Genomic DNA, 22,488 nt, shown 5'->3' on the forward strand with positions numbered 1-22,488 from the left:
GATGGAGCAGATGATCTAATGGGTTTTTAGCATTTCTCAGTTCTCGGCTTCTCCACCTCGAGGCTGAGGCTGTGTTCAGAGGCAGGGGTCTGGTCGCAGATCCCATCCTGAGCTGGAAGCATTCGGGTCCCCTTTCTTCAGAGTGATGTGCTGTTGCTCTCAGGGCAGTGCAAGTGTTTTCTGCACCCCACTGTGGAGTGCCACGTGCCCAAGCCCCACGTGTGCAGCACAGCCCCCCGTCCAAACAGCCAGCTCCCAAATTGCAAGTGCATATCTCTGACAAGACATGCGCAAAGCTCTCCAGCTGCAAGCAAAATCCAGCCTTCAAGTGAGGAAAGGGAGAGAGAAATTTCCCCAAGCTCAGCTTATTTCAAAACATCCCATGGAGTTTCTTGCAACTTCCTTTGTGCTGCCTGCTGCCACCATCACTTACTGTACTAAGTGTTCCCCAAGCCTGTGTGGTTGTGGCTGTTTCTAGGTTCAGGATATTGCCTGATTCAAGGCAATTAGAGAAGAAATTCTTCCCAACCTACAAACCCTGGGTGTCAGCATCTTTGGAGCAAAAGCGGGGGCTCTGAAGGACTCAGAAACACTGAGACTCTGAGCGCATCCAAGCCAGGGGAAAGACTGCTGCAAATTCACAATCCCCTGCTGCACATGGAGTTAGTTTTTGTTCAGTCATACCGCCAATGCCCGCACACCTCACCCTGGCTCTATGGGCACTAAGACTCTACAAAAGCTAGTCCAGGAGCAGGAGGAGTTCAGTCATGCCTCTGCTCCACTTAGGCCCATAGCCAGGAGCTGGCAAAGTCCGCGGCTGCCTGGGGAGAGTGCAGAGGGTGCCCTTGCCTGAGAGAAGCAAGGTCCTGGGCACTCTCTGCTGTGCCAAGCTGAGGAACCAGCTCTGGTTGCACTGGGCTCGTGGCTTTGCTCCGTGGTTTGGATTTGCCCATGTGCCCCAATCCACACCCCCTCCCAGGCCTCCATAGCCCTGGATGATCAAGTAGCAGCTATTCCAAATCTGGGTCCTTGGGTTTTACCCTTCACTTTGCAGTGTCATGATTAGCTTCCTTGCAAAGAGAGTGTAGCTTGGGGAAAGACTGCTCTCCCCTTGCTCCGTCCCTAAGTCTCCACTGCTGGCCAGTGTTGGAAGCAGGATCCTGGACTAAATGCACTTTGCCCAGGTGTAATGTGACTATTTTTGCATTATAAGGTGCTGTTTTCCTAGCTGCTAACATTACATGGGCTGCAGTCTGAGGATACAAGAACTGCAAGGTTTCAAAGGAAAGGCAGTATCTTTTTTACCTTGGTTGAGGTAGCTAAGAAACGTAGACACGCTCCCTGAGGCGAGCACAGCGGAGAGCATCAAGGCAAATCCTGCTTATGGAGCTGGACTCTCCAAGTTCAGCAAGCACTTTGACCCAAAGCTACTATTGTTTTTTTCTTTCCATCCTTGATAGAAAGAAATCCATCTCTCCAATCCTGGCTACGCTTTCCCATCACCTCTAGCCCTCTGCAAGCACTAGTGGTGAGCCTCATCAGGGTACTGACCAGGGTTAAAGTGACCCAGGGGAAAGAAAGCAGAGGGATCTTTCATCTAGAACAATATAGAGAAGTTCCTTTGCCCTTTTGAGCAGCATCTCCCCTGCTGAGAAGAGCTGGGGGTTTCGAGTCCTGCAAGGAATAAAGAGCCCCTTCTCCCCTCCTCAGCATTTAACCCAACTGCCACCCCAATAAAGCAATAAAGTTTCCTTATCTACACCTTGAAGGAGGCCTTATCCAGAAGTTGAATTCACATTCCCCTAAACCATTCCCTCTAGCTGGCCTCTGCCCTTTGCTCTGCTAAGAGCATCTCTAGGGAAATCTTAGACCCCCTGCTGCAGAGATGCTCTGGAAATAAACCCTCCTTAGGTGCCCTTTCAACATGTGACCTTGACATAAGTGAAGCCTCGGAGAGCAGGAGCTAATTATATGCTCATTAGTTGAACACCAGGTCAGAGGCAAGAGGTCACACATACAGAGCAGCATAGTTAAAAAAAAAAAAAAAAGCAAACCGCAGCATGATGAAAAGAACTGGTGAAAAGAGGTTTTTGAGGACTGGCTGTAGGAGGACAGAGGCTAGGCACACAGTAACAGGCCTCCTATCCCACATCAACCTGGTGTGCGCCCAACGACGTATGAGTTAAGGTGGCTTCGTATCTGACATGACCTTTTCGCACTCTCCCGTGCACCCAGGATGCCAATTCAGAGTTAGCAGTGTTGGTCTAATCATGCCTTACTGCCCTCGGGGCTGTCTCACCTCTCTGCCTTACCAAAAGCACTAGAGGTTATTTTAGGGCACTTCCTAAGCCAGACCCAGGGACTCTGGAAATGAGGCTAGGCAGACCCCATCCTCCACCCATAAAATTCAGCAGTTACAGTTTTTGCAGTGCAAATCATGCCAGGGACAGGCTCAGAGCAGGTCCCATGGACAAATGCATCAACACAAGGAGGTACCATGGACCCGGGGCACTGGCAAAACGTCTTAAGCCAACTTCTGCACGTGGGAACACGATTCATCCAGCTATAGGTGCCCTGGGAAGGTGTATCAGTGCCCCCTTAGAGCAATCCAGACCACCAGGAACTGATGGCAGAGAAGGAGCTGAGGGCATCCCAGGTCCTGAAGGCAGCTATGCACTGGAGGTGAGCCAGTCAACAGCCAGCTGCCACTCACAGAGGAAGTACCTCTCCTCACGACCCAAACCCATGCAGGTGCACCAGAGTTCATCCAGCCCCAAGCAGCAGAAAACCACCCTACAACAAAAATGATGGGCTCTGTGCTGGGGAACATCCTTGGGCCAGCTCTCCATGGACTCAGAGCATGGCCAATGCTGGTCCAAGGGACAGGACAGGAACGTGTAGCTGGAGCAAAAGGCATGTGAGACTGCTGCTTTCGGATGCTATCACCATGACCTAGCCGGAGCATGAAACCCCACAGTCACTGTCGTGTCCCCATGAAATGTTGGAAGTTGGACAGTTAATGAACAGTGAGCCCTGTTGGCAACCTCAGCAGGGAGGCCAAGAGCCAAGGAAAAACCAAGCTGTGCTCTGTCCTGACCACCAGAGATGCTTCCTCCACGTGAATGGCACGAGGACTCCAGAGAACGTCCAGCATGCTGGTCTCATTGGCACTAGATTCACATCAGCTCCCTCTTGGCGGTCTCTCTGAACCCAGTGCTGGCCTGAAAGAAAATAATAAAGAATTAATCAAGACAAAGTTCCTAGCGGTATTAATGCTTCACAGCTCCTTAGCCACTGTACCGGAGCATTTCAAATGCCTGGTAGTTTGCTTCACCTTATGAAATAATCAGGATGGAGAGGCAGCAAGCGTAGACACCTCAGCCCTGGGCGCCGCTCCCTCTGTCATGCCTTTGAATGTGCTCCTGAAATGGGCATGGAGAAAATGGCCTGCAAAGGGCTTTCAAAAACGTCACTCCATCACTTCATCAGCAAAGGGGTTGTGCTGCTACTCTTCCTCCCCATACCGACACCTTCTCTTTGTCTTTCTACCACCCCACGGCACAGCTGGAGGGATGCCCACGGGAAGGGAAGGGAATGCCCATGCCTTCCCTGCCAAATAGCCTCACACAGCCCCAGTCTTGTGCAGCATGGACCTCAAAGACACCAGCCGCTGTGGTGACATCCTCTAGAAGACAGTCCTAAACTCTGAGCGATGACTCATGGTTGATGCCCCGGCAGACAAATCCACCTCCAGGGATCACAACATTGCCATGGCATCACTCTACCCACAGCAGCCGTCACAGGGCAATATTCCTGCAAACAGGCTCCAAGTGTTACTAGTCTTGGTGAAGTACCAAACCTCTGGAGCCGTCCCGTAGGGCTGCGCAAGACAACTCCGAAGTCACAGCCAGCCCATCACACCTACAGCACTGAGCAGTCAGCTACCACCAGTCTCAGGTACTCATGGATCCCCTTATTGTAGTATTGGAGCATCTCAAGGCCCACCATGACCCGGAGGAAGAGTGGCTTGGGGGTCAATTTGGCTTATTTAACAGGCAGCAACACTCAAAGGACATGAAAGGCAAAGAGCTGAACTGAGCAGGAAACAATTCACCTGCCCTGCAAAGCCATGCTTGCTCCTCAGCTCTAACGGTCCTGAGAGATACAATGTCTGCAGGTCAAGAAACACGGGTTATTGAGAGCACATTATGTCCACCAGATCTAGATAGGACCAATAACCAGGGTTCAGCAATAGGCATTAAAATCTCCCCTAACTTTAGCTGTCTCCAGACATCTGCTTCATTCATAGTCCAGAAAGAAAAGTAGGCATTTTTATAGTGCTTGCATTGAAATAGATTTTCTTTAGGTTGGATGAACAGGATGCAGAACTGGACTGACTAACAACCCTCTTCAGTGATGATGAAGACTGCCTGGCTCAGGGGGAGATATTCGTGTTTCATTAGATGAAACCCGCACTGCATGACCGCAAACCAGGTAGCGCTGTCCGAGTGTAGCGCAGCCACCTCGCAGGCCTCAGCCTCTTTCAGCTATCCAAAGCTCAGGAAAGAACAGAGGAAATTTGGGCTAAGACTTGATTGTCTTTTCTGTTTTTAACGGCTCTCATTTCTTTCACCTCAAATAGGTTCCTTCTCATTCCACTGATGGCACAGTCATTTTTTTCTTTTTACCTAACTGGATGTTGTAGGGACAGACAAGGAGACATCGTATCTGGGGAAAGAGTGAGAGAGGAAAAATTAAACTCAAAAAGAGCAGAGACAGAAATACCTCCCCACCTTCTCAATGCAAACTTGTTCCTATCTGTCACCAGGTTCTCTCTCATGGTAGGGGCTGCACCCAGCTTGGTCAGTGCCGAACTGCCCAGGAATAATAAGCTTTACATGCCAGATGGGCAGGGACAGCCCCAAACACATGCGGGGTGAGCATGTGGCCTTATGGACACGACTGCACGCACAGGGAGGAAGGGTGCGCTCTTCACCACCACCAGCTCGCAGACAGGAATCTGCACATTTTGCAATTGGATCCTCCTGCCGGGAGAGCGAGGTGGGCTTGGAAGAGTGAAATATCCGGGATCCATGGGCTCCTCGAGTTGATTTGTGCTTGGCTTGTTTGTCGCTGCAATGTCAGCCTCCACGCATGCCTCCCCTGTGCTAAGAGAGAAGCTCTGAAGACTTTTGCGAAGGCTGATGCAGACAGATTGTTTTCAAGTCTTGCTCGCTCTCTGTGGGAGACAACGGCTCTTCCACCGGCTTCCTGAAATCGCCTGTACCAAGATGCATCCCTGTCACCATAAGCAGCTTCCAGTGGATTTTAATAGAGTGCACTGACTCGGGCACTTTCATTTCTAAGTACCTCACTCTGAATGGCTGTTGAGGGCCCTGATAGGACTTCATTTAGGCAAGGATGGGGGAGCTTGAGACGCGGGAAAGAAGGGAGCTTGGAAGCAACATGAAGAGCAATGATGTTGTTTATTCCATGGGGCAAAGAGGAAGGAAAGACCCGATGGACACAAACGGAACGAAATTGCAGCAGGGACTAGACCAGCGCACGTCCCAAAAACCAGCTCTAGAAACCAGGTGGCCAAGAGGCCCCGAGATTGGGGCCCTCCCTCCAGAGTTACGTGACTCTGTTTTGCAGAGGAGGTGGGTTTAGGCACTGCACTGCCTCTCGCCCTGGCAACCCAGCGCAGAGCAGCAGGTTGGACCCATTTCCTCGTTCCCACGCCACCAGCCCGTCCTCAGGGGAAGGTGGGCCCGATTGCAAAATCAGGGCGAGCAAAACAAGACTGGGAGAGACAGCCAGGCGAGAAACAGCCACCAGTCGGTATTTAATGTTCACTGTGATGTAAAATTGGCCTTGGCTGCATATGCAAAACATGCCCCACAGAAACAACGCGCATTTGAAAGCCAGAGCTGCCCCTGGATACCGCACGTGTTACGCGAAGATGATTTACTTCACCTCCTTTCTAGAGGAAACTGCCAGGTTTGACAGGCAACAGATTTGACCTCCCTTGACAATTGCCCCAACTTGCTCGGCTCTTTGCTTTATGGATCCTGGCCAGGTTTTGTTTTGGTTGCTTAAATATTTCTTCTTTGTGTGTGTGCGCGTGTGTGTGTGTGTGTGTGTTTTTTTTTTTTTTAAGTGAATTTAGCACCATTACAAGATGCCTGACTGACAACCCTGGTGAACAGGGACTCTTTAGCCACACGGTCTATGTGTCATCCTGAAGAGGAAAACAGCCTTTTGCTTGAACAGCAGCTGTGTTTAAAACCTTCAGCAATGTTCGGCCATGAAAACTGTACCTGCGCCTCTGGTTGCTTCCTGACTCCGGGTAGAGAAGCCTGGAAATTATATATCTTTGCTATTGTGACTGAAGAGCCTTTGGGAGTCTTTTCATACCCTTTTATCTTTAAAACTTGTTTATCACATCAGCAAATCTGCCGTGTTCTACACATTTGGGTTTTTTTTTTTTTTTTAATTTCCTGGAAGAATCGGTGGTTAACCAGGGACCGTGCGTGGGGAGGACATGAGAAAGACAGCGTCAAGCATGGGGGAGAGAGGGGCAGTGATCTGCGTGCGCACCGCTAACAGCTCCGTGTTGGTTTTAGTCAACACCCATTTAACTCAAACATCTGACTCGCAGGCAGGAGAGAAGATTTCTGTTTAAACTGCAACTTTTCTGGCTACAGCACTTAGGAGCTGATCCACTTTTCTGCATCCTCGGATGAGTTTTCGGGCAAGATCAAAAAAGGTGGAGATTTAGCGCTCCTGCTAGCCTCGGGTGAAAAAAACAAGTAGGCAGAGGAAACACACGCGTCCTCAAACCATTCAAATACTGGAAGAACATCAGCCTGCCTGCACCGAGCCCATTTTTCCTTTACCTTTGCAAAGTCACCTCCATCTCCTAGCGGTGCTGTTTCTCCTCAGCTCCCCCTTCACATCCCTTCGCTGAGACCTCTCCCATATTAACTATATTTTTTTGTGGAGCTGCCCAAAGGAACTTTGCTCTGAGAGCGAAGAAGAACCCCACAGTCAGGGTGCAGTTGCTGCCTGAGGGCACCCGAGTGAAGAAAAGCCTCCTGGTGCCAAGCCTAGGACAGCAGCGCTGCCCAGGTCACCTCTGTGCACACGGAGGGGATGGTACCCCAGCCTCTTCATGCAAGAAATATCAAGCAGGGTTTGGCGTGGAAGAGCCCCTTCAGTTTTCAGTCCCCTGTGCCTTGTACTGAAAGGGCAAAGATGACCTTTTTCTAAGACTCACCATCAAGAAGATAAGAACTTGCATTTTCTCATTGTCACTTTTTCTTAAAATTTCATAGAACTTTTTCTCTTGATCTCACGGGAAAATACTGTAAAATCTCTTCCCATCCTTCCATCTCCAATATCCCATAAAGCCAATGCACCTACTACTCCCCTCTGTATCCCAGATTGCCGTGATGCTCCAAACCCTACTGCTGTCCTACAATAGCAATGGGCCAGCAGGTCCAAGCCTGCTATCCCTGAATGCCTCCCTACCCACAGCAGTACCCAGATGTTCACACCTTCACCCTCGTCCCTAAAACCAAATCTTGCTCCTAAATCGCTGAATGTTTCGATGCCCATGGTCTGTCCCGGGCGTCCCAGGAGGATTTGCTGCCCACTGCACCACGTAGCCCACCATGCCTCAATGACCCACTTCCACCAAGCCCAACGCTCCCAGTGTCCCGGAGTACTTAAAATCCCAGTTTCCCAGAAGACCTCATTGCCCAGTTACCCTAGCATCTCCCCCGGTGCAGTGGTGCCCACAGATCTGCCCCAGCATCCTCAGATGCCACATCCTACCCCTGATCCTCCATGCCGCCCCTCACAGTTACTCTCACTCAGTTATCCCAAACACCTCGGTGTACCGACTTCCTGAGTCGCCTGCTGGTAGAGCATCCCAACCCTGACCGCCCTAAAGCCCAAAAGCCACTTTCTCCAGCCCAAAGTCCCCAAAATTGCTCTCTTATGGTCTTTCCACTAGCAGGGGCAATGGAGGGGGGTAGTCCATGCTTGCTGGGGCTTTTTGCAGGAGGCGTGCACACACGCCTGTTGGAGGGGGATGCACGAGGGTTACTCTTGCAGCTGGGGTGGGGTTAACAGCTTGGGAAAGGCCTTCAGAGGATGTTATGGTGCTGAGCCTGGTGACCCACTAACGGTCCTTTGCAACCCAACTGATTCCTGGTCTCAGGTTTCTGGAGTATCACAGGGGAAAGAAGGGACCCAGGTCGGGGGTTGGAGGGGAGGAGAAGGGGGGGAGGAAGAAAACTGCAGACACGGTGGAAACATGGAAAATAGCAACAACAAAAAGGAGCAAAAAAATCAAAGAGAATAAGTGAGTGCTGATTACACCACAACACAAAGCGCTCGTGAGCCACGAGCGAGAGGCAGCCGGCACCGCCCCGCCCCACCACGCACCCCTCCTGCTTCCAACCCCCGTGGAGAGCAAATGCCCACCGGGAAGGGAGCAAAAACAAAACCGGTGAGCACGGGGCCAGCGACAGCCAGAGCTGAGCACCGGCACGGCCCGGGCAGCCCGCTCGCCCCGGCTCTCGCCACGCCAGGGCTGGAGCCGGCTCGCGTGCTGTGGCAGCTCCTCGGCTCCCCGCATCCCGCTTCCCAACCTTCCCTGCAGCGCTGCTGGCCTTATCCGTAACCGCCGGGGTGAAGGAATGGGAAAAGAGGCCAGAAATCCGCATTATGGGTGCAAACAAGTGCCTGCAACGCTCTCTGCCCCCCAAAACCCTTTGGACAAGCTAGGATTGAATATAACCCTCAGCTAGCCAGAGACCAAGACTCAGCATCACCCATATTACAGCTCGGGAAACTGAGGCTCTTCTCCAAGACCAGGGTTGGTCTTACTTACTGGGAAGAGACCCCCCCCCGCCTTTTCCTCCCTCCCACCCAGGCTAAATTCATTAGCGCCCACAAAGAGCTCAGCGCTGCCTCCGCGGGGAAGCGCTGCATTAGTACAATGCATTATTCTAATTATTGCCACGGCGCGCCGGCCGCATCCAGCTCGCAGATAATTACCGCTCTCTGCCGCAGCTTAAGGCTGAGCTGGCCCCCGAGGAGGAACGGCGGCTCCTCGGCATCAAAGGCAGCCCCGGCCGCCCCGCGCGAACCTCTTCATTAGGACGCCGAGCAGCCGGCCTGCCCGGTGCAAGGCAGCGCCGCGGCCGCACGACCGAGGGAGAGCGCAGCCGAGGGGCGGGCATCGCCTCGGGGGGCCAGCGCCGAGGGGCTCCCACCGGCTTCCCAGGCCCCACGTAGCATCCTTCTGCCCCGCAGCATCCCAGGGAGGGTTTCGGGCCCCGACATCACCGCTCGATCCGGCGGCACACACCAGGAAGGATGCTCTCACCCACGATGTCCCTCCAAGATGTTCCCAAGAGCAGAGGGAAATGATACGCTTCCAGCGAGCTGCGTCCAGCTCCAGGGGTTGCATATGCACCCTTCCTGCTTTTTATTTTTGGATGTATCCCTGGGAAGGGATGGGGACTGAGTTGCTTTACACCTGGGAAGCGCTGTCGGGAGAGCACCCCTGTGGGGGCATTAGAGGCTTTTTGCCTCCCTCCACCCTACGGAGAAGAGCACAAAGCACCCAGGAAGGGGAGATGAGCAGGGCCCCAGCAGACAGATGCACAAAGTTCCCGCTTTACAGCAAAGTGGGGGCACATCTGTCCCCTCGCCCGACGAGCCGGGCACCCGCAATACCCCGCCAGGAGCACGCGGAGCGCCGGCAGCGGGGAAGAGCCTTGCTGACCACGCTGCCGGCGTTTATTTCCCAGGGTGCAGGCGCAGCTGTGAGCGCAGGGAGCCTGCCAAAGGCCGAGAGAAAAACACTGATTAATATCATCGCACCGCGGGTCCCGCGCTGCAGATGTGCAAGCTGCTGACTCAGCAGCTCCCCCCACCCCACCAGCACCGCCGGCGCGCCGCCTCGCCGGGAGCCAGCACAGCCCCTGGGAGCGCACGTGGGTGCACCCACCCGTGCGGGGAGGCGTCTTATGTGCTCACGGTGGTGGGGGGGGGGGGACGGCGCGCGGGAGACGCCGGTTGGGCAGCGTGGGAACGCCCAGGGGACGCCAACCACCTTTCCGAGGTGCTTGTACGGCGTGGGTTAGGCTGGCTACGTGCCGAATCCCCGGCCCTGGGATCTGCAGCAGAAAAGCTTGGCCATCGGCCTGTCCCGTAAGCCCTCGACAGCAAAGAGTCACTCCTTCCCCTAACATCTGTCCCTATGCGCAGAAAAGAGAAATGAGCCGCTACCCTGGTCTTGCAGCTGCGGAAACAGCCCCGCTGGCGCTCGGTGAAACAACGTCCTGATCAGATGCCTAAGACAGTCAGCAGCCCACCGAGGTGACTAGCACAGGCTGCCTGCAGACTCAGGAAGGTGCTGGTGGAGCCGTTTACACGCCGTGGCCAGTCCGGAGGTTGTCTTTGCAAGCACAAAGACCAGAGACCTTTTTTTTTCCACCCTCCCCCCCCTCCTCCTTTTCTCGTTATCTTGGGAGGGCTTTTTTAAGAAAAGCTGAAACTTGCAGCCTGCTTCGGCAATGACCCACCACTGGACGGACGCATAACAATACACATTCATATCACACGTTTCTAATTAAATCGGAGAGCCTCCTTCTCTGACGAACTAACCCACTGGAAATTAATCAGCGGTGACCAATACGAGAGCAAAGCCGGAGAGAAAGACGTTTCCGTCAGCCTGGGTCCTGCCTGATTAGATGGGGAGGTGAAACCTCCTGGCAAACAGAAATTGAGTGCCGTCCTTTGGCCCAGCACCATATTGATCCACGCGGTCACATTTAGGAATGCTAATGAGCTTGCACGAAGGCAAAAGGAAATCATTTGCGTAAGAAAATAGAGCTCTTGATGGTGTGTTATTTCTAGGAAGAGCTGAGCCGGCAGCCACCTCCCCCTGGGCCTGCCCGTGCTGGCGGTCAGCCGGGTTTCTTCACCGCTGCCCTCTGCCTCCTCCACATCCTCCTTCTCCAAGTCCAGCCCTCAACCTCCAAGCCAAAAGGGCGGCTGATGGCTCAGGAACAAGGCAACTTGGAGGAAGGACCTCATCTTCACGGTGGCCAGACTTTTTAGCACGTGCAGGCAAGCCTGCCTGCTTCGCACGGCCCCTGTTTGCATCTGCAGGTGGTCAGAGCCCCACTGAAAACCAGGAATTGAGTTTGTCTTCTTTGCCTAGTTCACCTAGCCCCAACATTTCGGGTTTCTAGAGTCCCTGGCTACTCATAGCCCAGGGGCCAAACTGCAAGTGGGCTGGCAAAGGCCAGCCCACGGCTGGCGTTTGTCTCAGGCACCAAGTGCATACGGACACCATTTGGGTTCAAGCCTTCATTTGAGGGCCCCATCCCTTCACCTAACCCCCACCATCTCATTGCCCAGCCCTCCCACCAGAATCACCTCCATCCCATTGCCCATCCCTTCCATCCAACCACCTCCATCCCATTGCCCATCCCTCCCATACAACTACCTCCATCCCATTGCCCATCCTTTCCATCCAGCCACCTCCATCCCATTGCCCATCCCTCCCACCACAACCACCTCCATCCCATTGCCCATCCCTCCCACCACAATCACCTCCATCCCATTGCCCATCCTTCTCACCCAACCACATCACCACTAGAACAGTATCTGGTGCTTCCCACAGGGGCTAACCCACACAGTGTCTCTCACACCGAAGTCCCCATGTCTCCCTTCCTAGGACGTCCACCTGGCTTTTGCAGAGCGCAGGAGAGAAACACCAGGGAGACAAGATGACAGATGCATCTGCTTGCTGCAAAAGTAGGTTCATACATCTTTAACCACTGGCCAAACTTTGTCTGATGTGCATTTGTGACGGGTGAGGAGGGAGCGCAGGTCTGGGGGGGGGGGGGGGGGGGGCAGCCTCGCCAGGGCCCCCGCACCTCCCTTCCAGTGCGGCACGGCCCCATCAATATTTCATGCCTGCCCTCATGGTTTTGGCAGCCTTTTGCTTGATTTCCATTGCAGCTTGCATCGCTCCTCCTCTGCTGTCTGTCCAGTGCTCCTTCAGCCCGTGCTAATGCCCCATCCCCAGAGACCCTCAGGAGCCCCACGTTGGCTCCTGAAATATTCATGAGGCAGCAGGAAGGCAGGAGCCCCTGGCCGGGGAGCCACATGGACAGTGCGATGCCGGCAGGAGAAGAGCAGCAGGGAAGGAGGGATGGGGAGAGAAAGGGAAGGACGGAGGGAGCCGAGCCTTGCACCAGTCCTCACCTTGCTAGCATGCCAGGTGGAGCAGAATCCTTCCTTCCCATCCCAGGTGGTTCGGAGCCTGCCCTAGTACAAGACATGGAGTTGACGCCTTCCTGTTACATGGGGAGAGCACCCCTAACAAGAACCATTTTGGGGAGAGCATTAGCTGAGCTCCTAATTGCAATTTAAAAACAGCGTCCAGAGTCCTCCTGTCTGCCTTGCAATGAGACCAGATGGGAGGGAAGAAATAAGTAGCAGAGTCCTTGTTTTGGAGGGGCGAGGGGGGGTCTTTTAATATTGGTTTATTCCCACTTTTCCCCCATTGGCAATGCAGTCCATGGGTGGCTTTGCTGGTGGAGGCACCTGGTACCTTGGCAGCCACCGTGCTCCTCAGGGATGGAGGGCCTCGTGGAGGTCATCTGAGGCCTCTTTTTCCCTTGTGGCCGTGGTGGCGATGCCTTTTTTGCTCTCCTGTGTTAAACACAGCAACAGCGACAACACCGGCACCAGGATCTCTTGCAGGGAGCCCGAGCAGTGAAGGGGCAAAACTGTCCCTATCCCTCTCCTGGAGCAACCGAAGGGGGCAAAGTCCAAACCCCGCAACTTCCCAGCCCAGACTCGCTGGGGCAGCACGTCCCTCTCCCAGCCCACCTGGACAACACAACCCTTCCTTAAAACTTAATCAGCAGCCGATGAATATTTCACAAAGACAAACAGGCCAGGTAGATAGGGTCAATCTTTTATTCATGAGCTCCGGGGAAGGGAGGGCTGCCCGCAGGAGCGAGCCAGGCCCAGCTGGGTCTCCGTTGTCTCCCAGGGAAGATCTCCTGCTCGTGATGCCTTCAGTGGCCGATGCTCCTCCCGGGGCAGGAGCCATCCCCAGGGTGGTTCGCCGTGACCATGGACCTCGGGAGCATCAGAAAGGGAAATCCCATCCCGCGGGCATCCTAGCAGCCTCCGTGCTGGGAGATGGGGACGCTACTGCTTTGGATACCTTTTTTTTGGAAGACCACACTCGAAACCCCAACCGTGCTCGTACTCGAGCAATGCTGGAGTGACACCAAGCAGGGCAGTATCCTGAGCATCCCATAAGAGGGGAAAAAAAAAACCCTCCTCCTACTTGCAAATAGTCCCTAAATCCCATTTCCAAACCGGTCCCAAATCCAGGCATTTTGCACGAGCAGCCCAGGCAGGGTCGGAGCCACACGCCGCGCCGGTAGCAGGCACGTGGCTCTATTCACATGTAACAGCCGCGAGTCGCCCTGTAATAAGACGTTTAATTAAACGCAGCCTGGCCACAGAGGCTGGCCTGACATTTAACTGGCATCTGAGAAGATGCTAACGAGAGAGACGTTAATTATCCAGCTTATTAGATGGCCGCATTACTAACATCACCCTGACGGAATTAACTTGATACAAACTATCCCGCAAATATTAATTGCCTAAAAGTTCCTCGTAACTCGGAGGTATTAATAAGACGGTAATTATGTATGGATTGTGTAGCCGCAAGTTAATGACGTGGCAATTTGATTTGTCTCTCAGAAACGCGATAAACCCAAGGAAGTGTTCGCCGAACAATCAATTGATATTTAATTAACGGACGGGACCTGTCGGCGTAAATCTGAATTAAACGCCCGCGACGGCTCGTTCGAAGCGTTAGGATTTAAGAAAAAAAGAAAAAAAAAAAAGAAAAAAAGAAGAAAGAAAGAAAAAAAGAAAAAGGAAAAAAAAAGAAAAAAGAAAAAAGAAAGAAAAAAAAAAGAAAAAAAGAAAAAGGCTCCTGGGACACAGCCGGCCCGTGCAGAGATGGGCTACAACCCCGCGGGACGTAACAGCACCGTGGGAACGGCTGGAGACCCCCCAGCACGGGCCGGGTGGGAGAGGGTAAAAGCAGGAGGCTCCCTCCGCCGCCGCCCCCCCACCTCGCTCCCTGCCCCCTGCCCGTGTAAATGGGAAAATAACAATTCGTTTATTTTATTTTTTTTTTTTGCTTGTGGAAATTGCAGCTCGCGCTCCCAGGGAGCCGGCGGCTGCCGAGGCTGAGCCGCGCCGCCCTCCAGCCTCGGCCCCGCATGAATAAATAAACCGGTGTCGGGGGGGGGGGGGGATGCTCTACTTGCCCCCCCCCCCCACCACCACCCTCGCCTCCTCCTCTCCTTCACCAGACCCGAGCAAGCAGCAGGCCTGAGGACTGACACGCTCATCGCACTGCTCAAGTCTGGTCGCAAGCACCTGCGGGCTCGGGCAGACGCCAGCGGAGAAACGAGAGCCAAACCGGCTTCCCCGGGTGGAAGAGGATTTCCCCCCCCCCCGGACCCCGGGAAAGGAAGAGGGGGTCAAGACCCCCCCGCCGATGAGGAGCGCACGGGCGCCAGCCGCTCCCCGCCGGGACGGAGCGCTGCAATAACCCCCCCCCGGCCCCTGCACCCTCTCCGCCCCGGCGTCCCGCTCCCGTTAAGCCAAATGAGCATCTCCCGTTTGGCAGCGCCCTGGCCGGAGCCCGACGGGGGGGACGGCGCCGAAGGGATGCGCTCGCTGCCGGGGTCGGGGAGGGCAGGGGGCGGCCGGGCGAGTTGCATTTCAGCAGGACTCAACCTGGTTTGCTGGCGGCGGAGGCTGCGGTCCCCGCGGCAGCACCGATTTGGGGTTCATTCCCTCTTTTCCCACACTCGTGTCCCTCATCTTCTCCCTCCCCCCCGCCCCAAACCCACCCCGGCTTCCCAGCAAACTGGAATAGCGCATCGCCTCTGCGGACCAAGGGGGAGCGACGGGAAACCCACCGGCGGGGGCTGCTAGCAGAGGCAGCAGGATGGAGCCGGGAGGGAGGATGGAGCTGGGGATGGCGGCGACGCTGCCGCTCGCCCAAACCCCGCGCCGGCGTCCGACCGGGTTAAACGGCAGCAGCGCTCTCGGCTGGGGGCCGGGGCCCTTGGCGAGGGGCGACGCCAGCCCCAGCCCCGTTGGCTCCCGGGTTGGTGCTGCCCTGCTGGGGCAGGGGGGGCGAAAAACTTTAAAAAAAAAAAAAAAAAAACACTGGGAGCAACCCAAAATCCACGCGCAGGCCTGCGGCAAACGCGTAGCCGGGGCTGCAATGCGCGGCAGGACGTGTGCGCCGGCCTGCAGCACGTGCCAGCGTGCTGCAAACGCATGTGTGTGCGCAGCCCCGCAATACGCACCCGCGCTCTGCGAATGCACGCTCAGTGGTGCAACACGCGCCCACATGCTGCGAATGCACGCACAGTTGTGCAACACTCACCCACAAGCTGCCCATGCGTGCACAGTGGTGCAACACGCACCCACACGCGGCACACGCAGCCCTGCAACACGCACCAGCACACTGCACACGCACACACAGTGGTGCAACACACATCCACACACTGCACACGCACACAGTCCCGCAATGCACACCCGCATGCTGCAAATGCACGCTCAGTGGTGCAACACGCACCAGCACGCTGCACACACACACTGGTGCAATATGCACCCGCACACTGCACACACACACACAGTCGTGCAATTCACACTCACATGCCGCACATGCCTATGCAGCCCTGCAATACACACCAGCACCCTGCGAATGCACGCACAGTGGTGCAATACACACCAGCATGCTACACACCCACACGCAGCCCTGCAATACGCACCAGCACGCTGCACACACACGCACAGTGGTGCAACACACATCCACACACTGCACACGCACACACAGGCTTGCAATACGCACCAGCATGCTGCGAATGCATGCACAGTGGTGCAATATGCACCAGCACGCTGCCAATGCACAGGCGCAGCCCTGCAATATGCACCCACACACTGCCAATGCATGCACAGTTGTGCAATGCACACCCACATGCTGCACACACACACATGCAGCCCTGCAATACGCACCAGCACGCTGCACACACACGCACAGTGGTGCAACACACATCCACACACTGCACACGCACACACAGGCCTGCAATACACACCAGCACGCTGCCAATGCACACCCACATGCTGCACACACACACATGCAGCCCTGCAATACGCACCAGCACGCTGCACAAGCACACACAGTGGTGCAACACGCACCCACACGCTGCCCACACACGCGCAGCCCCGCGAGGCACAGCAAGCGCCATCCTGCCGCCGCTGCCAAGGCTCAGCCTGGCAACCCCGCTCCGAAAAGTGGGGCGATGTAGCCGGCCGCAAACACGCGACAGCCCGCACCCGCTGCAGAAAGCCAGCACGGGGCTGGCCCAGACCTCCCCGGCCCGCGCAGAGAGGAGACGAGTCGTGAACGCATCCCCTTTGGGAAACAGAGGGGGGGTGAATTGCTTAAATTTTTATTATTAGCTTGCCGAAACACGGCCGGATGGGTGACAGCGGTCCCGGGAGTGACGGTGGGTGCTGGCTCCCATGGGTGCTGCCCAGCCCCGAGAGAGGGCACAGGGGGAGCGAAGCAGGGGGGAAGGATGCACAGGGCTCCCAGGCTCCCCAATCTCCCTGGGGTGCTGCTGCAGGACCCCCCGTCACCTTTCCAAACGCCTGGCCGGCAGCATCGCCCCTGCTCGTGCCCAGCACGCGGCTTTGCACCCTACTTCCCAGGCGGCGCTGGAAGAAAATAAGCCAGAGCGAGGTGGAGGGCGACAGGATAAAAAAAAAAAAAAAAAAAAAGGTGCTCACAGCCCAAAAATCACTGCCTTAGCTCCGCTCCTCCGGCGAGCCGAAGGGGCCGCCGAGGCGGTCCTGCTGCAAACGGGGCTCCGGGATAAACCTTCCTCGGTTCATCCCGCCGGAGAGGCGAGAGGCATGATGGAGCCTCGGCTCCCGGAGAAGGGGGGGGGGAACAACCGCAAGCGGGACGCGCCGGCGGGACGCCAGGGAGAGCGAAGGACAGCGGGGATGGACGAACGGCCGAGCCCGCAACCTCGCTCCGGCAGGACGCAGGGCTCGGCCGGGGACGGCTCCAACTTCCCCGCGCGCGGCGGAGGGGAAAAAGCAGCCCCCGAGAAGCACTTCGGAGCCAGAGAGCTGCTGTGATTGCGGCAGGCTCCGGCCCTGGACCCCCTTCCTCTCCCCAAGGTTGCCAGCGCTCCTTATTTAGCTGGCAGGTTGGGCTGGAAGCACTCTCCAAATATGTGGATGGGGGAGGAAAAAAAAAAGGGGGGGGGCAAAAAAAGGGGGGAAAAAATAACTAAATTCGGGAGGGAGAGCTGGCGCAGCAGAGTAATGGGCTGCCGGCCCAGCGTCAGGGCCGCGACCCACCAGCGAGCTGAGGTTCACCCCCAAAATAAGGAGGAGGGAAGCGGTGCCAGGAGCCGCAGGGAACGAGCGTCCCAGCCTGCAACCTCCCCAAAAAAAAGAGGAAAAATAAATTTAAAAAAAAATAAATAAATCAGAGCCCTGCACTGGCACATGGAGGGGCGAAACCGGGCTCCGGCTGCCCCACAACCCTCCGGTCCCGACCCACGGCCGATGCACGGAGCGACCGGAGAAGCGGGGACGCCTACCCGGCGACGGAGGCGACCGCGAGGAAGGTGTCGGAGGGACCCAGCAGCCCGGGAAGGGGATTTAGGGAAGGTGCCAGCGGGAACCGGCGCGCTGGGGGCAGCAACCCTCTGCGAGGCGGTCGCCAGCCCTAGCCGTGCGGTCCTGTGCCAAAATATAGGAGGGGAAAAAACAGATATATATTAATATATACGGCTGGAGACATAGCCTGGGAACACCTCGGAAAAGGGGCTCGGGCGAGCTCTGCTGCAAACTCGCCCGAGGGTTTGCTGCCCCTCGGGGTCCCGCCGAGCCCGGCAGCCGTGCCCCAGGCTTTCCCGAGCGGTCGGGGATGCACATCCCTGCAAACAGCCCCAGCCGTGCCTGGGGAAAAAAAAAACAAAAACGCAAGCAAAAATACTGACCCTCAAGCTTTAGGGTGGTGGGTTTTGGTTGTTGTTGTTCTTTTTTTTTTTTTTTTTGCCTCCCCCCTCCATCCCTAATTAAAAACTCCAAAGGGAGCAGCCGAAAAGGGGGGGAAAGAAAACCGCTTATTACCGTTTCAAATATAACCACTGGCTCACCGGGGTGGTGTCAGGCTGGGGTCAAACAGGATCCAGAGTCCCCAGGGCTGGTGTGAAGGTGATTTTTTTTTTTTCCCCCGGGCAACTGCAGGGGAAAAAAAACCGAAGGTCTCCGGGGCACCTCGGAGCCTCCGGCCTGGGAACCGCACTGCCCGGCTGGAAAAAAGAGAGGCAGGAAAAGCAAAAAGCCAGAGCTCAGCGGGGCAAAGCCGGCGGCTCGGAGCAGCCGGCCGCAGGGGGCTCGGCCGAAGCGGTGAGGGGGGTCTCGGGCCCCCGATTTTAGGCGACGCCAAGGGTTAACGCGGGGTTTCCCTTGCTAGCCCGAAGGCAGCCCCAGGTCTGAGCCCCCCCCGGTCCCAGCTCGCTGCGTCCCCTGGCCCAGCGGGAGCCCCCGGAGGGTTTTCACCGACGCAGAAAGGAAAAAGGAGGCGAAATCCCCCCCCCACCCCCCCCCAAAAAAAAAAAAAAACCGAAAGGCGAAGCTGCGGGACCCCCCCGCCCCGGTTCAGAGAAAACCCGACCCAGGCTCTAGTTGAATATAAGTTTTTATCTTGATGCAACATTGTTAAAACCGTCACAAATCGAAACAACAGGTCGTTAAAAACGCTTTGCACGATCAGTACCTAAAATGCACCAGGCTCCCAAGCTCGCTTTGTTCGCAAGACCCTTGTCTTTTCCCCCCAAGTTTTTCTTTTTTTTTTTTTCTTTCTTCTTTTTTTTTTTTTTTTTAAATAAGCAACTTGTTTAAAAAAACCCCGCTGCTCTGCACAGGATCGGCCCCACTTTTCGCTCCACGCACAGTTGCACGAATTGCTTTGTTTTTTTGTTTGTTTGCCTGTTTTGCGCGCAAGAAACAACGTGCCTTTTCTTTCCTTTCCTTCCTTAAACATCGAGGTTAAAATATTATTTCGTTTCCCGAGGGTTAATAAATAAATCTGGTGCATAGTGAGATAGCAGCCAACCGTTTGCAGTCCATATATTACTATATTGCCTTTCAGGTCACCCTAGAATTGTTACCTCTCTTCCCCCGCCCCCCCCCCCCACTATTTTTAAGAGCATAGATAATTTTAAATCTCTATAAAACAACAGTATTATTTAACCCAATTGATTCCTGTATATAGTGCATTCGGCTTCTTCCCAACATCGTTAAATTAACTCGGATATTATTTGCATGCTATTACATACAAACTTTAAGACTCATTTGTTTTTTTTTAAAGGATTGTTCCCCCCCACCCCAATAAATCACCAAGCAAAATATAGGCTCAGAAAAAAAAAAAAAAGGCAGAAAACTAACTAAATTCTACATATGTACAGGGGTGAATAAGTTAAGTGTGGCTCAGGTTTGCCGCCCCGGGGCTGCGGGGGCTGCGGGGCGGGCAGGGCGCAGCGCTGCCCGGGACCCCCCCCCCCCCGCCACCCCCGGCCGCCTCTCCTCGGCCTGGGCGCCCCGGAGGAGGAACAAATAAAATAAAATGAAAGAAGAGAATATAATAAAGAGGCGGAGAGGAGGACGGGGTTGGGGAGCGGGGGAGAAGAGGACGGCGGAGCTGGGCTCCCGCCGAGAAACACGCATAGACACGGTGCGGGGTGGGGGGAAGGAAAAAAAATTAAAAGGAAGGGGAAAAATGAAGGGGAAAAAAAAAAGAAAAGGGGGTGAAAGAGAAGGAAAAGCGAAGCCCCCGGCCCCCGCGGTCCGGCGGCGCCGTACACGTCCCGCATGCAGGCTGGCCCCGGCGGTTCCCACGCTCCAGTCCGAGGCCCGCGGGGGAGCCGCCTCTTCCAGCGGCCGGCTTAAAATCGAGGGCAAAGGGGGGGGGGGAAATTATTAATAATAAAAATAATAATGATGATGATGATGGATAATCCTCCTGCTGCTGCTGCTGGGGGCGGCGAGGGGCGAGCGGGGCCGGCTCAGAGGAAGAAGTCGGCGGCCGCCTTGGGGGCGGCGGGCGGCGAGGGCTCCCGCGGGAAGGCGCGGGCCGCCGCCAGCTTCTCGTACTTCTCTTTGTACAGATCCCGCTCCTTGGCCAGCCGGGAGACCTCCTGTTTGAGCTGCTCCACCTGGCTCTGGAGCTGGCATTTCTCGTTCTCCAGGATGTGCCGCTGCTGGACGCGCTTGTAGCGGCAGGACTGCGCGTAGCCGCGGTTCTTCAAGGTCCTCCTCTTCTGCTTGAGGCGGATCACCTCCTCCTTGCTGAAGCCCCGCAGCTGCCGGTTGAGCTCCCGCACCGACATACTCACCAGCTGGTCGTCGGAGAAGCGGTCCTCGAGGCGCAGGTGATGGTGGTGGTGATGGTGGTGGTGGGCGGCGTGGTGGTGGCCGGCGGCGGGCGGCAGCTCCTCGCCGCCGAAGGGCTGAGGCCGGAACGACTCGTAGCCCTGGTGGTGGTGATGGTGGTGGTGGTGCGGGGCGCCGATGAGCGCCTCCACGGCGTCCTCCGGCGTCAGGTTGAGCGCCTCGGGGTTCAGGTGGTGCTGGTAGCCCGACATCCAGTAGAGCTCCTCCAGTTGCGGCTTGGAGCCGAGCGGAGGGGCGCCGGGGCCGCCCGTCGGTTGCCCGCCGGGGCTCGGGGCGCAGAAGCTGGGCGAGGAAGGCACCGAGGAGCAGGGCGTGCTGAGCGGCGTGGAGGAGAGCGAGCCGGCGGGCAGGCGGTGGCAGAGCCTCTCCGCCTCGGCCGGCTCCTTCTTCACCTCGAACTTCATGAGGTCGAAGTCGTTCACGTACTCGATGGCGAGGGGGCTGGTGGGCAGCTCCGCGCTCATGGCCAGCTCCGAGGCCATCTCAGTCCATGGAGGGGCCGCCAGGCGCACGCCGGGCCCCGCCGCTCACCGCGAGCCTCCCCGCCGGGCTCCCGCTCCCGGGTGTCGATGGGCTCCGGGGGTGCTGCCGACGGGGACCTTGCTCCGGGGCTGCAGCCGACGGGACCCTGCTCCGGGGTTGCAGGCGGGCGCCGCCGACGGGACTTTGCTCCGGGGGTGCTGCCGACGGGACCCTGCTCCGGGGCTGCAGCCGGGGGTGCAACCGGGGTGCTGCCGACGGGACCTTGCTCGAGGGGTGCAGCCGGGCGCCGCCGATGGGACCCTGCTCCGGGGCTGCAGCCGGGCTCTGCGGCTTCCTGCCGGGACGCTCCTCCGGGAAGCAAACGGGCTCCGGGGCTGCAACCGGGTGCCGCCGATGGGACCCTGCTCCGGGGCTGCAACCGGGTGCCGCCGATGGGACCCTGCTCCGGGGCTGCAACCGGGTGCCGCCGATGGGACCCTGCTCCGGGGCTGCAACCGGGTGCCGCCGATGGGACCCTGCTCCGGGGCTGCAACCGGGTGCCGCCGATGGGACCCTGCTCCGGGGCTGCAACCGGGTGCCGCCGATGGGACCCTGCTCCGGGGCTGCAACCGGGTGCCGCCGATGGGACCCTGCTCCGGGGCTGCAACCGGGTGCCGCCGATGGGACCCTGCTCCGGGGCTGCAACCGGGTGCCGCCGATGGGACCCTGCTCCGGGGCTGCAACCGGGTGCCGCCGATGGGACCCTGCTCCGGGGCTGCAACCGGGTGCCGCCGATGGGACCCTGCTCCGGGGCTGCAACCGGGTGCCGCCGATGGGACCCTGCTCCGGGGCTGCAACCGGGTGCCGCCGATGGGACCCTGCTCCGGGGCTGCAACCGGGTGCCGCCGATGGGACCCTGCTCCGGGGCTGCAACCGGGTGCCGCCGATGGGACCCTGCTCCGGGGCTGCAACCGGGTGCCGCCGATGGGACCCTGCTCCGGGGCTGCAACCGGGTGCCGCCGATGGGACCCTGCTCCGGGGCTGCAACCGGGTGCCGCCGATGGGACCCTGCTCCGGGGCTGCAACCGGGTGCCGCCGATGGGACCCTGCTCCGGGGCTGCAACCGGGCTCTGCGACTTCCTGCCGGGAAGCAAACGGGCTCCGGGCTGCAGCCGGGCGTCGGGGCTCTTCTCCGGGGCTGCAACCAGGCGTCGGGACTTTCTGCCGGGACTTTGCTCCGGGACGCAAAGCGGTGCCGGGAGGCAGCCGAGCGCTGCGACTCTCCGCCGGGACTCCGCTCCGGGAACGCAGCCGGACTCCGGAGCTGCGCCCGCAACTCGCGCAACCCACCGCCGCCGTAGGAGCGGAGCCCAGGGGTGCGGGGGCCGGGCTCTCTCT

General features: G+C 57.1%; 1 protein-coding gene across 1 annotated transcript; it reads right to left on the reverse strand.

The window, feature by feature from the left end:
* Positions 1–19,783: 19,783 nt before the first annotated feature.
* On the reverse strand, positions 19,784–21,123 carry MAFA (MAF bZIP transcription factor A). The gene has a single exon (XM_068933848.1). It carries the CDS (start codon positions 21,108–21,110, stop codon positions 20,241–20,243), a length of 870 nt encoding a protein of 289 aa, XP_068789949.1. The 5' UTR covers positions 21,111–21,123; the 3' UTR covers positions 19,784–20,240.
* Between the last annotated feature and the right edge of the window lie 1,365 nt (positions 21,124–22,488).

Source organism: Struthio camelus, chromosome 2 (assembly GCF_040807025.1).
Source record: "Struthio camelus isolate bStrCam1 chromosome 2, bStrCam1.hap1, whole genome shotgun sequence".
NCBI lineage: Eukaryota > Metazoa > Chordata > Aves > Struthioniformes > Struthionidae > Struthio > Struthio camelus.

Coding starts and splice junctions, on each gene's coding strand:
- MAFA (XM_068933848.1), bottom strand. CDS start 21,110: ATGGCCTCGGAGCTGGCCATGAGCGCGGAGCTGCCCACCAGCCCCCTC.